Source organism: Equus caballus, chromosome 3, assembly GCF_041296265.1.
Source record: "Equus caballus isolate H_3958 breed thoroughbred chromosome 3, TB-T2T, whole genome shotgun sequence".
Classification (NCBI taxonomy): domain Eukaryota; kingdom Metazoa; phylum Chordata; class Mammalia; order Perissodactyla; family Equidae; genus Equus; species Equus caballus.
Window position 1 is genome coordinate 17,660,229 of NC_091686.1, and position 9,704 is coordinate 17,669,932.

General features: G+C 61.1%; 2 protein-coding genes across 5 annotated transcripts; both read left to right on the top strand.

Moving 5' to 3' along the window:
* The first annotated feature begins 127 nt into the window (after positions 1-127).
* HSF4 (heat shock transcription factor 4) lies at positions 128-5,273 on the top strand. 4 transcript variants are annotated; one of them, XM_001496942.5, is made up of 13 exons: positions 128-625; positions 1,223-1,331; positions 1,421-1,548; positions 1,648-1,772; positions 2,038-2,113; positions 2,259-2,323; positions 2,843-2,945; positions 3,190-3,331; positions 3,558-3,681; positions 4,177-4,282; positions 4,377-4,442; positions 4,600-4,669; positions 4,959-5,273. In XM_001496942.5, the coding sequence occupies exons 1-13, from the start codon at positions 503-505 to the stop codon at positions 5,108-5,110; spliced, it is 1,389 nt and encodes a 462-aa protein (XP_001496992.1). In that variant the 5' UTR covers positions 128-502; the 3' UTR covers positions 5,111-5,273. The 4 variants fall into 4 exon arrangements, with proteins under 4 accessions (XP_001496992.1, XP_001497009.1, XP_070119114.1 ...); XM_001496959.5 differs by having other exon boundaries at positions 3,204-3,331; positions 3,454-3,681; XM_070263013.1 differs by having other exon boundaries at positions 385-748.
* On the top strand, positions 5,215-9,412 carry NOL3 (nucleolar protein 3). The gene is made up of 5 exons (XM_023638629.2): positions 5,215-5,528; positions 5,859-6,020; positions 8,418-8,720; positions 8,859-9,164; positions 9,264-9,412. The coding sequence occupies exons 3-5, from the start codon at positions 8,426-8,428 to the stop codon at positions 9,269-9,271; spliced, it is 609 nt and encodes a 202-aa protein (XP_023494397.1). The 5' UTR covers positions 5,215-5,528; positions 5,859-6,020; positions 8,418-8,425; the 3' UTR covers positions 9,272-9,412.
* Positions 9,413-9,704: the final 292 nt, after the last annotated feature.

Sequence of the window (9,704 nt, forward strand, 5' to 3'; positions counted from 1 at the left end):
TACGTTGTACAGTACTGTTGCGGCTGCGGGCGTCAGGGGCGGAACCTTCCGCATCCTTGGAATGACAACGCCCCCAGGGTTCCGCGGGAGGGTGCCAGCTTTCCCCGCCTCCGCCGCTCCTATCTGCCCACTCTACCCGGGGCTTCACTGTGCCCGCGGCCATCGCCCTCTATGACTTTCCCAGTCCACACCAGGCCGGCCACGGGCCATTTCTCCCTAAAAACAAAGGAGGAAACAGCAGGCCCGAGGAAGGTAGAACTCGAACTCAGATCTCCGTCCCCACCGCACCCTTCCACATACATCCGATCCCAGCCTGCCCTTTCGGTCTGCTGGTGCTGCGGCCGCGGTCTGAGCCCCGCCCCGCCGGTTCGCACGTGGCCCCCACCTGACCCGGCGCCCGGAGGCGGAGTAGGGCGGGACGGGCGGCAAACGCAGCACTTTCAGCGGCTTTGACAAGCCCGCGGCGGCCGGGCCGAGCGCTTAGCGGGGCCGAGACTGCGCCATGCAGGAAGCGCCAGCCGCGCTGCCCACGGAGCCGGGCCCCAGCCCCGTGCCTGCCTTCCTCGGCAAGCTGTGGGCGCTGGTGGGAGACCCGGGCACCGACCACCTGATCCGCTGGAGCCCGGTGAGGGCTGGGGCCCCTGACTCCCTCAGTGGTCCCCGGGATCCCTCTACATCAGTGAACATCCATGCCCACCCAACCCCCGCCTGGGACGGGGCTGTGGGTCCCTGGATTCAGCCGTCCGAGGTAGTTTACCTTGGAGGGGATGTGCGAGATGGAGGGGAGGCGACTTCCTCTGGGCCCAGGAAAGGGTAGGAGCCTTCTGGAGACCTAGAGTCCGAGGGATCTTCGAGGTCACTTAGTTCCCACCCCACCTCATCAGACAGATCGGAAAACAGAGGCCAGGAGAAGGGAAGAACTGGGTCTGGTTCTAGCTCAGAGTCACATCGCGGGTCTGGGACCCGTCCGGGGCTGGAACCCAGGTCTGGCCTCTGCCAGTCTGGGTCGGGCTGGGGTAGGAATTCACTGTAGTCGATCCAGGCTAGGCCTCAGATCTGGTTCTGTCCTGGCCTCGTCCCATGTCCTCGTGAGCTACAGGCCCGCTCCCCAGGGTGAGTGCGCACGCCAGAGCGCGGGCCTGGCCGTGGGCGGGCATCGCTCACAGTGTCGTCTGGTCTCCGCCCGCACGGTGGATGGGCGGGCGGGCGGCATTCTCGGCAGAGCGGGACCAGTTTCCTCGTAAGCGACCAGAGCCGCTTCGCAAAGGAGGTGCTGCCCCAATACTTCAAGCACAGCAACATGGCGAGCTTCGTGCGGCAACTCAACATGTGTAAGTCCTTAGCGCTGGGGGGGAAGCTGGTGTGGGTGATTTGGTGAGCCGGGATGGGGCCGCTTATGCCCCTACGCCCCACTCCCTAGATGGTTTTCGGAAAGTGGTGAGCATCGAGCAGGGCGGCCTGCTCAGGCCGGAGCGCGACCACGTCGAGTTCCAGCATCCGAGCTTCGTGCGCGGCCGCGAGCAACTACTGGAACGCGTGCGGCGCAAGGTGGGAGAGGCCTGCAGGAACCAGTAAACCCCGGTGGAGGTGGTGGGACGGCTGGCCATTTCTATTCGACTCCGACCCAACGGTGCCTCCCACCTTCAGGTGCCTGCGCTGCGCGGCGACGACGGCCGCTGGCGCCCCGAGGACCTGGGCCGGCTGCTGGGCGAGGTGCAGGCTTTGCGGGGAGTGCAGGAGAGCACCGAGGCGCGGCTGCGGGAGCTCAGGCAGTGCGGGGGGAGGGGGAGGAGGAGGGTGGGGAGGGACAAGGGGGATCTGGGCGAGAGGACACTGGCCACCAGGCGGTTTTGGGCAGCTCCTTCCTCTCTGGTGCCTTGGCACCTCCAACAAGACCATTGGGCCGAGCTGTGGAACTCTGTTCTCTCTGGATGGATGATCTTCCGCGTGGTCTTGGGTTCAGGCCTGCCATTCTGTAGGGAGTGGTGACTGGGCAAACTCTCAGATGCCTCAGCACCCTCCCACACCTTCCCCTAGGCAGAACGAGATCCTCTGGAGGGAGGTGATGACGCTGCGGCAGAGCCATGGTCAGCAACACCGGGTCATTGGCAAGGTGTTCCTCTCCCCCTACCCCACTTCTCTCTCCCACCCCCTGGACACTCTCACTCCTCCCAGTCCTCAATCCCACCTGGATGTGCCTTTGGGGCGGGGGCGGGGCAAGATCCAAAGTATGGATTAACCCTTTGCTTCCTCTTCAGCTGATCCAGTGCCTCTTTGGGCCACTTCAGGCGGGGTCCAGCAGCGCAGGAGCTAAGAGAAAGCTGTGAGTGAGAAAGCCAGGGAGCTCATGCCCTACTCCTTCCAGGACCCTCCCTGCCAGAGGCCCCATGCAGGGACCCCTCCAGAAACCCCCTCACCATGAATCCTCACTTTTCTCCTGTGCACTACAGTTTTCCTCACCCCATGGCCATCTCCCCAACAGCCCCCTTCCAGGACTTTCCTCCTTACCCCCAGCTCCACCACCAAAACCCCCATACTGAGATTCCTCAGTTCCAGGACTTTATCCTCAAATTTCCCCCTCTCCCCCCTCATCCAAAAGCACCCCAACAGCAGAGGGTCTGGGGCTCAAACTATGCTCCCTCCCTCCCCTCTCTACCCTCAAAGGGCCCCCATCTCTGGGGGGAGCCCCTTCTGCCTCCAGCATGTGACTGATGCCCTGGCAACAGGCCTCAGCTCTGCTGACTTGGCTGCTGGGGCCTGTGGGAGGGAGGTGGTGCAGGCTGAGGGGCATGGGAGATGAACCTCCCCAGCCCCCTGCCTGTGCCCCGGCCACCCTATACAGGTCTCTGATGCTGGATGAGGGGAGCTCATGCCCAACACCAGCCAAATTCAACGCCTGCCCCCTACCTGGTGCCCTCCTGCAGGACCCCTACTTTATCCAGTCGGTAGGTTTTTGCTTCTCCTCCCTTCCCTAGGGTACAGGTGGGCTGATGGAGAGCCTATTCCTTTTCCCCATTCCCCAAAAAGAAGATAAGATGGAGGCCAGCCTTCCCCTGAACCAGACCCAGGCTCCCCAGCACAGAGTGAGCTGGGGATCCCTCCTCAAACCCTCCCCCTGGGACCTGGTCCCCGGGGGTACTGGTTGGATTCCGGCTCACTCTGTGGCTAGGGGTGAAGGGCTGGGCCTAGTCTTCTACTTACAGCCCCTCCCAGAGACCACCTTGGGCCTCAGCAGCCCTCACAGGGCCAGGGGCCCCATCATCTCTGACATCCCAGAAGACTCTCCATCCCCTGAAGGGACCAGGCTTTCTCCCTCCAGTGGTGGCAGGAGGTAAGAGGGACAGGGGCTGCCCTCTGGAGAGCCTGTGGGGAAGGACCTGGCAGCCCAGATGGCTGTGGGGGTAGGGGGAGAGGTCAGTGCCAGGGTCTGGTTGAAGCTTTTCTCTGGTACAGGGAGAAGGGCCTGGCACTGCTCAAAGAAGAGCCGGCCAGCCCAGGGGGGGAAGGCGAGGCCGGGCTGGCCCTGGCCCCAAACGAGTGTGACTTCTGCGTGACAGCCCCCCCACCACTGCCTGTGGCTGTGGTGCAGGCCATCCTGGAGGGGAAAGGGAACTTCAGCCCTGAGGGGCCCAGGAATGTCCAACAGCCTGAACCAAGGGGTCCCAGGGAGGTACCTGACAGGTGAGCAGAGAGCCCTTTCTTGACTGTGAGCCCTGTGTACCACTTTTGCAGATAGACCAGCACTAACTAGCCCCCTGGAAACTTCCCAGCCTTGTCTGCCCCTTGGTGGTGGAGGGGGAGGTTGATCTGACCTGATCTCTCAGAGTTGCTCTAAGGAGTACAGCATCAGAGACCCTTGGAAAATGGAAACATCTCTGTGGTAGGGCTCAGGAATCTGCATTTTAATTGAGTTCATTAGGGCTGTTGTAAAGATTGTAAAGTACACAATAGTTTAAGAACCACCGGTAAGCACAATTGCATAGGGAGGAGACACATCCCAAGATCCCAGTGCCACAACCCAAACCAGAGGCACTCTCCACGTGCCCCTCTATGTGTGTGGGGTCCTCTGCTAGCATTTTCCAGATGTGGTCAGATTTAGATCCTGATATAACCAGCTTCCCTGGGAACCTAATGGAGGGTGGGTACTGCAGGGCAACAGCAATTCTCTGTGCACAGGGGGCCTCTGGGCCTGGAGAGGGGGGCCCGGAGCCCAGAGAGTCTGCTGCCTCCAATGCTGCTTCGGGCTCCCCCTGAAAGTGTGGAGCCTGCAGGGCCCCTGGATGTGAGTACACCTTCAGCAAGGCAGGGGCATGGGGCTCAGTGGGGTCGAGCTGTGCAGCCTGGGGAGGGCACCATTGATGCAGAGATCCCCCCAGGTGCTGGGCCCCAGCCTCCAAGGGCGGGAATGGACCCTGATGGACTTGGACATGGAGCTGTCGCTGGTAAGATGGGGGTGGGGAGGGCAAGAAGATAAACTGCATTTAGGGGTTGCTGAGCAAAGCCCCTTGGTCCATGGCTGTTCTCTCAGCCCAAACCCCAGCTCTCCTCCCCACTCCCCAGCTCTCCTCCCCAGCTGCTTCCTGGGGTTCTCCCTTGCAGATGCAGCCCTTGGTTCCAGAGAAGGGTGAGACAGAGCTGGCAGTCAAGGGGTTAAATTCTCCAGGCCCAGGTAAAGATTGTGGTGACTCAAGACAGGGGGGCGAGGGCTCATTGGCCTGAGCTACCTTGATTGGGTGGGCTGGGCAGTTTGTGTTTTGGAGGAAAATCCCCTGAGTTCAGGCTGCCCTTCAGAGAGCTACTTAAGCCCACCCATCCCCTCACCATTGGGTGAGAGTGGAGAAGTTGAGAATGGATGTTTCATCCTAACTGACCAGAGGGCAAGGCGGGTGCGGCTCTCCTTCCCCAAAAAAGGAGGGGGAACCTTTTCTCCCCGCTGAGCACCACCCTACTCCTCCTAGGGAAGGACTCCACACTGGGGGCACCACTCCTGCTGGACGTCCAAGCGGCTTTGGGAGGCCCAGCCCTGGGCCTGCCTGGAGCTTTAACTGTTTACAGCACCCCTGAGAGCCGAGCTTCCTACCTGGGCCCAGGGGCCAATCCCTCCCCGTGAATCTGGCTCCACTCTGAAGCCAGCCTGCCGAAGGGGCTGGCCAGCGGCAACACGTCCTTCTCGGCTTCCTGGCGCCCCCTGGCGGAGGCTGAGTGAAGCCCCTTGTACTCAGCGGTCCCTCTCCATTCCCGAGCCCCGCACATAAACCGCATTTTTTTCTGTGTTTCTGGTCTCTTTTCTCTACCGACCAGGGAGCACAGAAGTCATGGGTGGGGGGCGACTTTGCATTCGTAGAAGCGTCCAGATCCCAAGGCTTTAATGGAGGAGCCCTTGGAGAGCAGAGGTGCTGGGGGAGCCCGCCTCTGGTTCTCCTGCTTAGGCCCGGATCCAGGGCTAGAGCGTGGCCGCTGCGAACTCCGGGAAGCGGGGGCTTTTGGGTCACACCCAGCTCCGCAATGCATCCGCTCTGTGATCCTGGGTAAGCTGGTCCCCTTCTCTGAGTCTTATCTGTGACAGGCAGAGAAGGGTCGACGAGAGGATAGGGGTAAAGCGCCTGGGAACTCCCAGGCCCAGAGTGGGCGCTGGGTACTTGGGGCCGCGGGCCGAACTACCTCCTCCCTGACTCATCCCGAGCGCCCGGGGTGGGGAGGGAAAGCAGACTCACGTACCAGGCTAGGCGGTGCATGGCCTCTGCGCCCGCCTCCCCCTGTCGGAGAAGAACGCCCCCTCCCCCACTCCCTCCCGCTTCCCGGCAGCCCTGGCCGCCCCGCCCCCGCCGCAGCTGCTGCCCCTACCCTACCCTGCCCAGCCCTTTCTGCCTTGTCATCTGCCCCGCCGAGGCTCGACCCGTGAGTGGGGCCGCCCGGAGCGCACCGGACCGAGAGCCCCACCCCAGCCGGCTGGAGGAGGGAAGAGATACTGAGATTGGGCGGAATCCGAGCCCCACCACTACCAGCCGAGGTCGAAGGAGGTCTGTGAGCCCCGCCCCTCCGCAAGACTAGGTCTGGGACTGGATGGAGGGGAGATAAGCGGAGCCATGCAGTCGCGCATGCGCAAAAGTTCCCGCAGGTCCCCCTAACCCTGGTGAGGAGGGGGCTGAGACCCACCCCCTGCGCCTCGTACTTGGAGCGGCCCGATGCTCTGGGAAGGATCTGGCCTGTGACCGGGGAAGGACTGGCCGCGACATAAGTATTCACTTCTGAGCATTTAGAATCTCAGAGGGATGAACCAGACCAGCTGGGGTCTCTGCACCCACAAACAGACAAAGGGCAGGAGTTGGCGTAATGGGAGGAGGCGGCTAACATGAAAATAACCCGGGAGAAGGAGGGGCCAGTCTGATCTGCCCCCTCCCTCTCTGCACCGTACAGAGTAGGTTCTGTCCCCTCTCGCTTTCTGCACCTGTGTGATTGGTGGGGCAGTGTTTGGAAGCCTCAGCTAAAGAGGGCAGAGGGTCCATGTGTACACAGTGCAGTGATGTCAGCGCGGTGGTGAGGGTATATACTATTCACTGACGGACACACGAGATGCCCTTGGGACATCCAGGCACTGGGGTGGACAAGGGGACATTTTAGTCTTGGTGGATGGGTCCACAGCATGGAGAGAGGGAAAGGGTATTCTAGGCTTAGGGAATAGCATCTGCAAAGGTTTAGAAGTGCCAGGGGCTTGGCGGGTTCTCCCAGCCCTGAGTGGTGGAGGAAAGTGTGGGAAAGCCTCGCAGTCAGGGGGGTGGGAGGTGGCTATAGTGTCCAGGCCAGATAGTCTGGATTCTTTCTGATGGGCAGTGGGTGGTGGGAGACAGGTGGTTAGGGCTGACATTCTGCTTGGTAGGAGACCTAGTTGTAGTTTAGACTGGAGCAAATCAGATTCCAGTTCTGCCACTTGGTCTTCTTCCTGAGCCTGTCTCCTCATCTGTAAAATAGGGACAATAAATCTTACCTTAGAGAGTTGTCAAAGTCATTATGCTGTGGGAGTGGTAGGAAGGGAGTGAGAGGTACTCAGAGAGACTGTCATAGGAGATGAGGTGACGATGGTGGGGTTGAGAGGGGGATGCTGTACAGACTCACTGAGAGGAGGAGGAGCAGCATTTGTCACAGATGGGACATGAAGGGAGAAGGAGGGACAGGGGTCAGTCCTGGTCTCTGCTCAGTGGCCTGGGAGAGGTGTTGACACTTCAATATGGCTAGGGGGGTGAAATAACCAGGGAGGCATAGAGAGACCTGGGAGGCAGGATGGCGGCTAGAACCAAATCTGCTCTCCCAGACCTAGAGCTAGGGTAAGGAGGTAGAGGAGGGACCCCAAAAGGAGGATGAGACCCAAGAGGGTGCTATGTGGACAAAGCCAAGGCCCGGGGAAATGGGCTGAGAGAGGGAGTGGTCCAGGGCCTGACCTCTTTGCCCCTTAATGCCAGGGGCCTTTGCTGCCTGGGTCAGGCCACCCAAGAGGGGATGGACCATTGTCCTTGGTTGCCAATAAATGGATAAAGCAGATTAGCTTCTGCCTAACACCTGCTATTTGCTAGAGACAGTGTTGTAAAATGGTTGGATCCGTGGAGGGAAACAGTAAAAGTTCGGCAAGCATTTGTTGGTAGCTTTTATGAGTTGGGCTCTGGGTTCTTCCAGATGAAGCAAGAGGTGGCTGTGAGTCATTCCCAGGGCAGCAGGGAGACAGTTGGGTCTCAGGTGATGTCAGGAGATGTTGGTCAGAGATCTTGGTTGAGGATTCAGGTACCCCTGCTCAGGTATTAGAGGACCAGGAAGGGCCATGAGACCATGTTGGGGTTGCAACATGGTCGTGGCATTGGTGAGGGGATGCAGGGGCAGGGCCTCTCCTGGAAAGATGAACCTCAGAGTCAGGATGAGGTGTCTGGACCTCCTCCAGTGGCTGAGAGGAGCGGGGGAGGCTCGCACTTTGTGCTCTGGGTGCAGAGGGGATTCTGCGCTCTGCGGGGTCTAGGCCAGAGGTGAGGATGAAAGTGGTGAGGATGAAAGAGAAATATTCAGCAGATAGGCTGGAAAGGACGTGACTGCAAGCTGGTGGGGAAAGAGAAGCTAGTTTGGATAAACTGGGTCTGAACAGATTGCAGGAGCTGCAGGCAGCTAGGGCTCAGGAGGGAGGTTCTGGCTGGGGAGAGCGGTCAGAGAGTAGATAAGGGTCCTGGGAGAGAGTAGAGAGCCACAGCTGACGTTTAGGGACCGAAGAAGCCTGAAGAGGAGACAGGACAGAAGCGGCCAGAGGAGGAGGAGGACAATTAGTCCTGTGCTGCGGCAGCCGGGGGTCGTTAGACCTGGCGGTGTTCACTGGGGCTCTGGGAGAAAAGTCAAGGGTGAGGGAGCCACGGCCCCCACTACTTCTCTCTCCTTCCATGCAGCCTCCACCATGGGCAACGCGCAGGAGAGGCCGTCAGAGACGATCGACCGAGAGCGGAAACGCCTGGTAGAGACGCTCCAGGCCGACTCGGGGCTGCTGCTGGATGCGCTGCTGGCGCGGGGCGTGCTCACCGGGCCCGAGTACGAGGCGTTGGACGCGCTGCCTGATGCCGAGCGCAGGGTGCGCCGCCTGCTGCTCGTCGTGCAGAGCAAGGGCGAGGCAGCCTGCCAGGAGCTGCTGCTCTGCGCCCAGCGTACCACGCGCGCGCCGGACCCCACCTGGGACTGGCAGCACGTGGGCACTGGTGAGCGCGCGTGGGGCGTGGCTTAGGTCAGAGCAGGGGGCATGGCGTGGCGTGGCGGGTGGGGCACAGAGATGGGCGTGTGCAGAGTAAACCGCGGAGAGGTAAATTGAGCCTGAGACGCTCCCACCTCCTCCCCAGGCTACCGGGAGCGCAGCTATGACCCTCCTTGCCCAGGCCACTGGACGCCTGAGGCAGCCGGCTCGGGAACCTTATGTCCCGGACTGCCCAGAGCTTCAGAACGCGACGAAACTGGGGGTCCTGAGGGCTCCGAGGCAGTGCAATGCGGCGTTCTCGAGGAGCCCGAGCCAGAGCTGGAAGCTGAGCCCTCTGAAGAAGCTGAGCCGGAGTTGGAACTCCAAATGGATCCGGAACCAGAGCCCGAGCCTGAGCCCGAGCCCGAACTGGAGCCAGAGCCGGACTTCGAGGAGGGGGACGAGTCTGAAGGTGTGAGGCTGCGCAAGCCCAGTGCCAGGTTGGGGGGAGGCGTGGCCTGGGAGGCAGAGGGCGGGGCCCCACCTGATTGACCACTCCCCCCTTCTCCAGATTCCTGAAGACCAGAACGCTGACAGGCCGCTCCCTGCTCAAGCTGGATGGGACTCGGGATACTGCTCTGGCGGGGTCCGGCGCCAAGGTTCCATCTGGCCCAGTACCACTGGAAGTGAATAAATTCCAGAGGCTCCGCCTGGGCTCTCTCTGCGATTCTGGCTCTTTGCCCAGGAACCAGGGTGTGGATCCCTCTGAGTCCTAGTGACCTGTGCCCCGCCACCCAGTTCTCAGTCCCATTCCATCCTCAATAACGCAAGCTGCACCCCTGGAGACCCCAGACCTAGGCCCCAGTGGGACAAAGGCCTGACCCCTGGGCCCTACTCCACAGCCCTTTCCCCCTCATGAACCATTTGGGGGCATGTGTCGTCACCAGCTCTACTCCATGGAAGCCCCTGGACCTGGCACAGAGAGCCAGGGAGGGGGGACTTCTCTCCACTT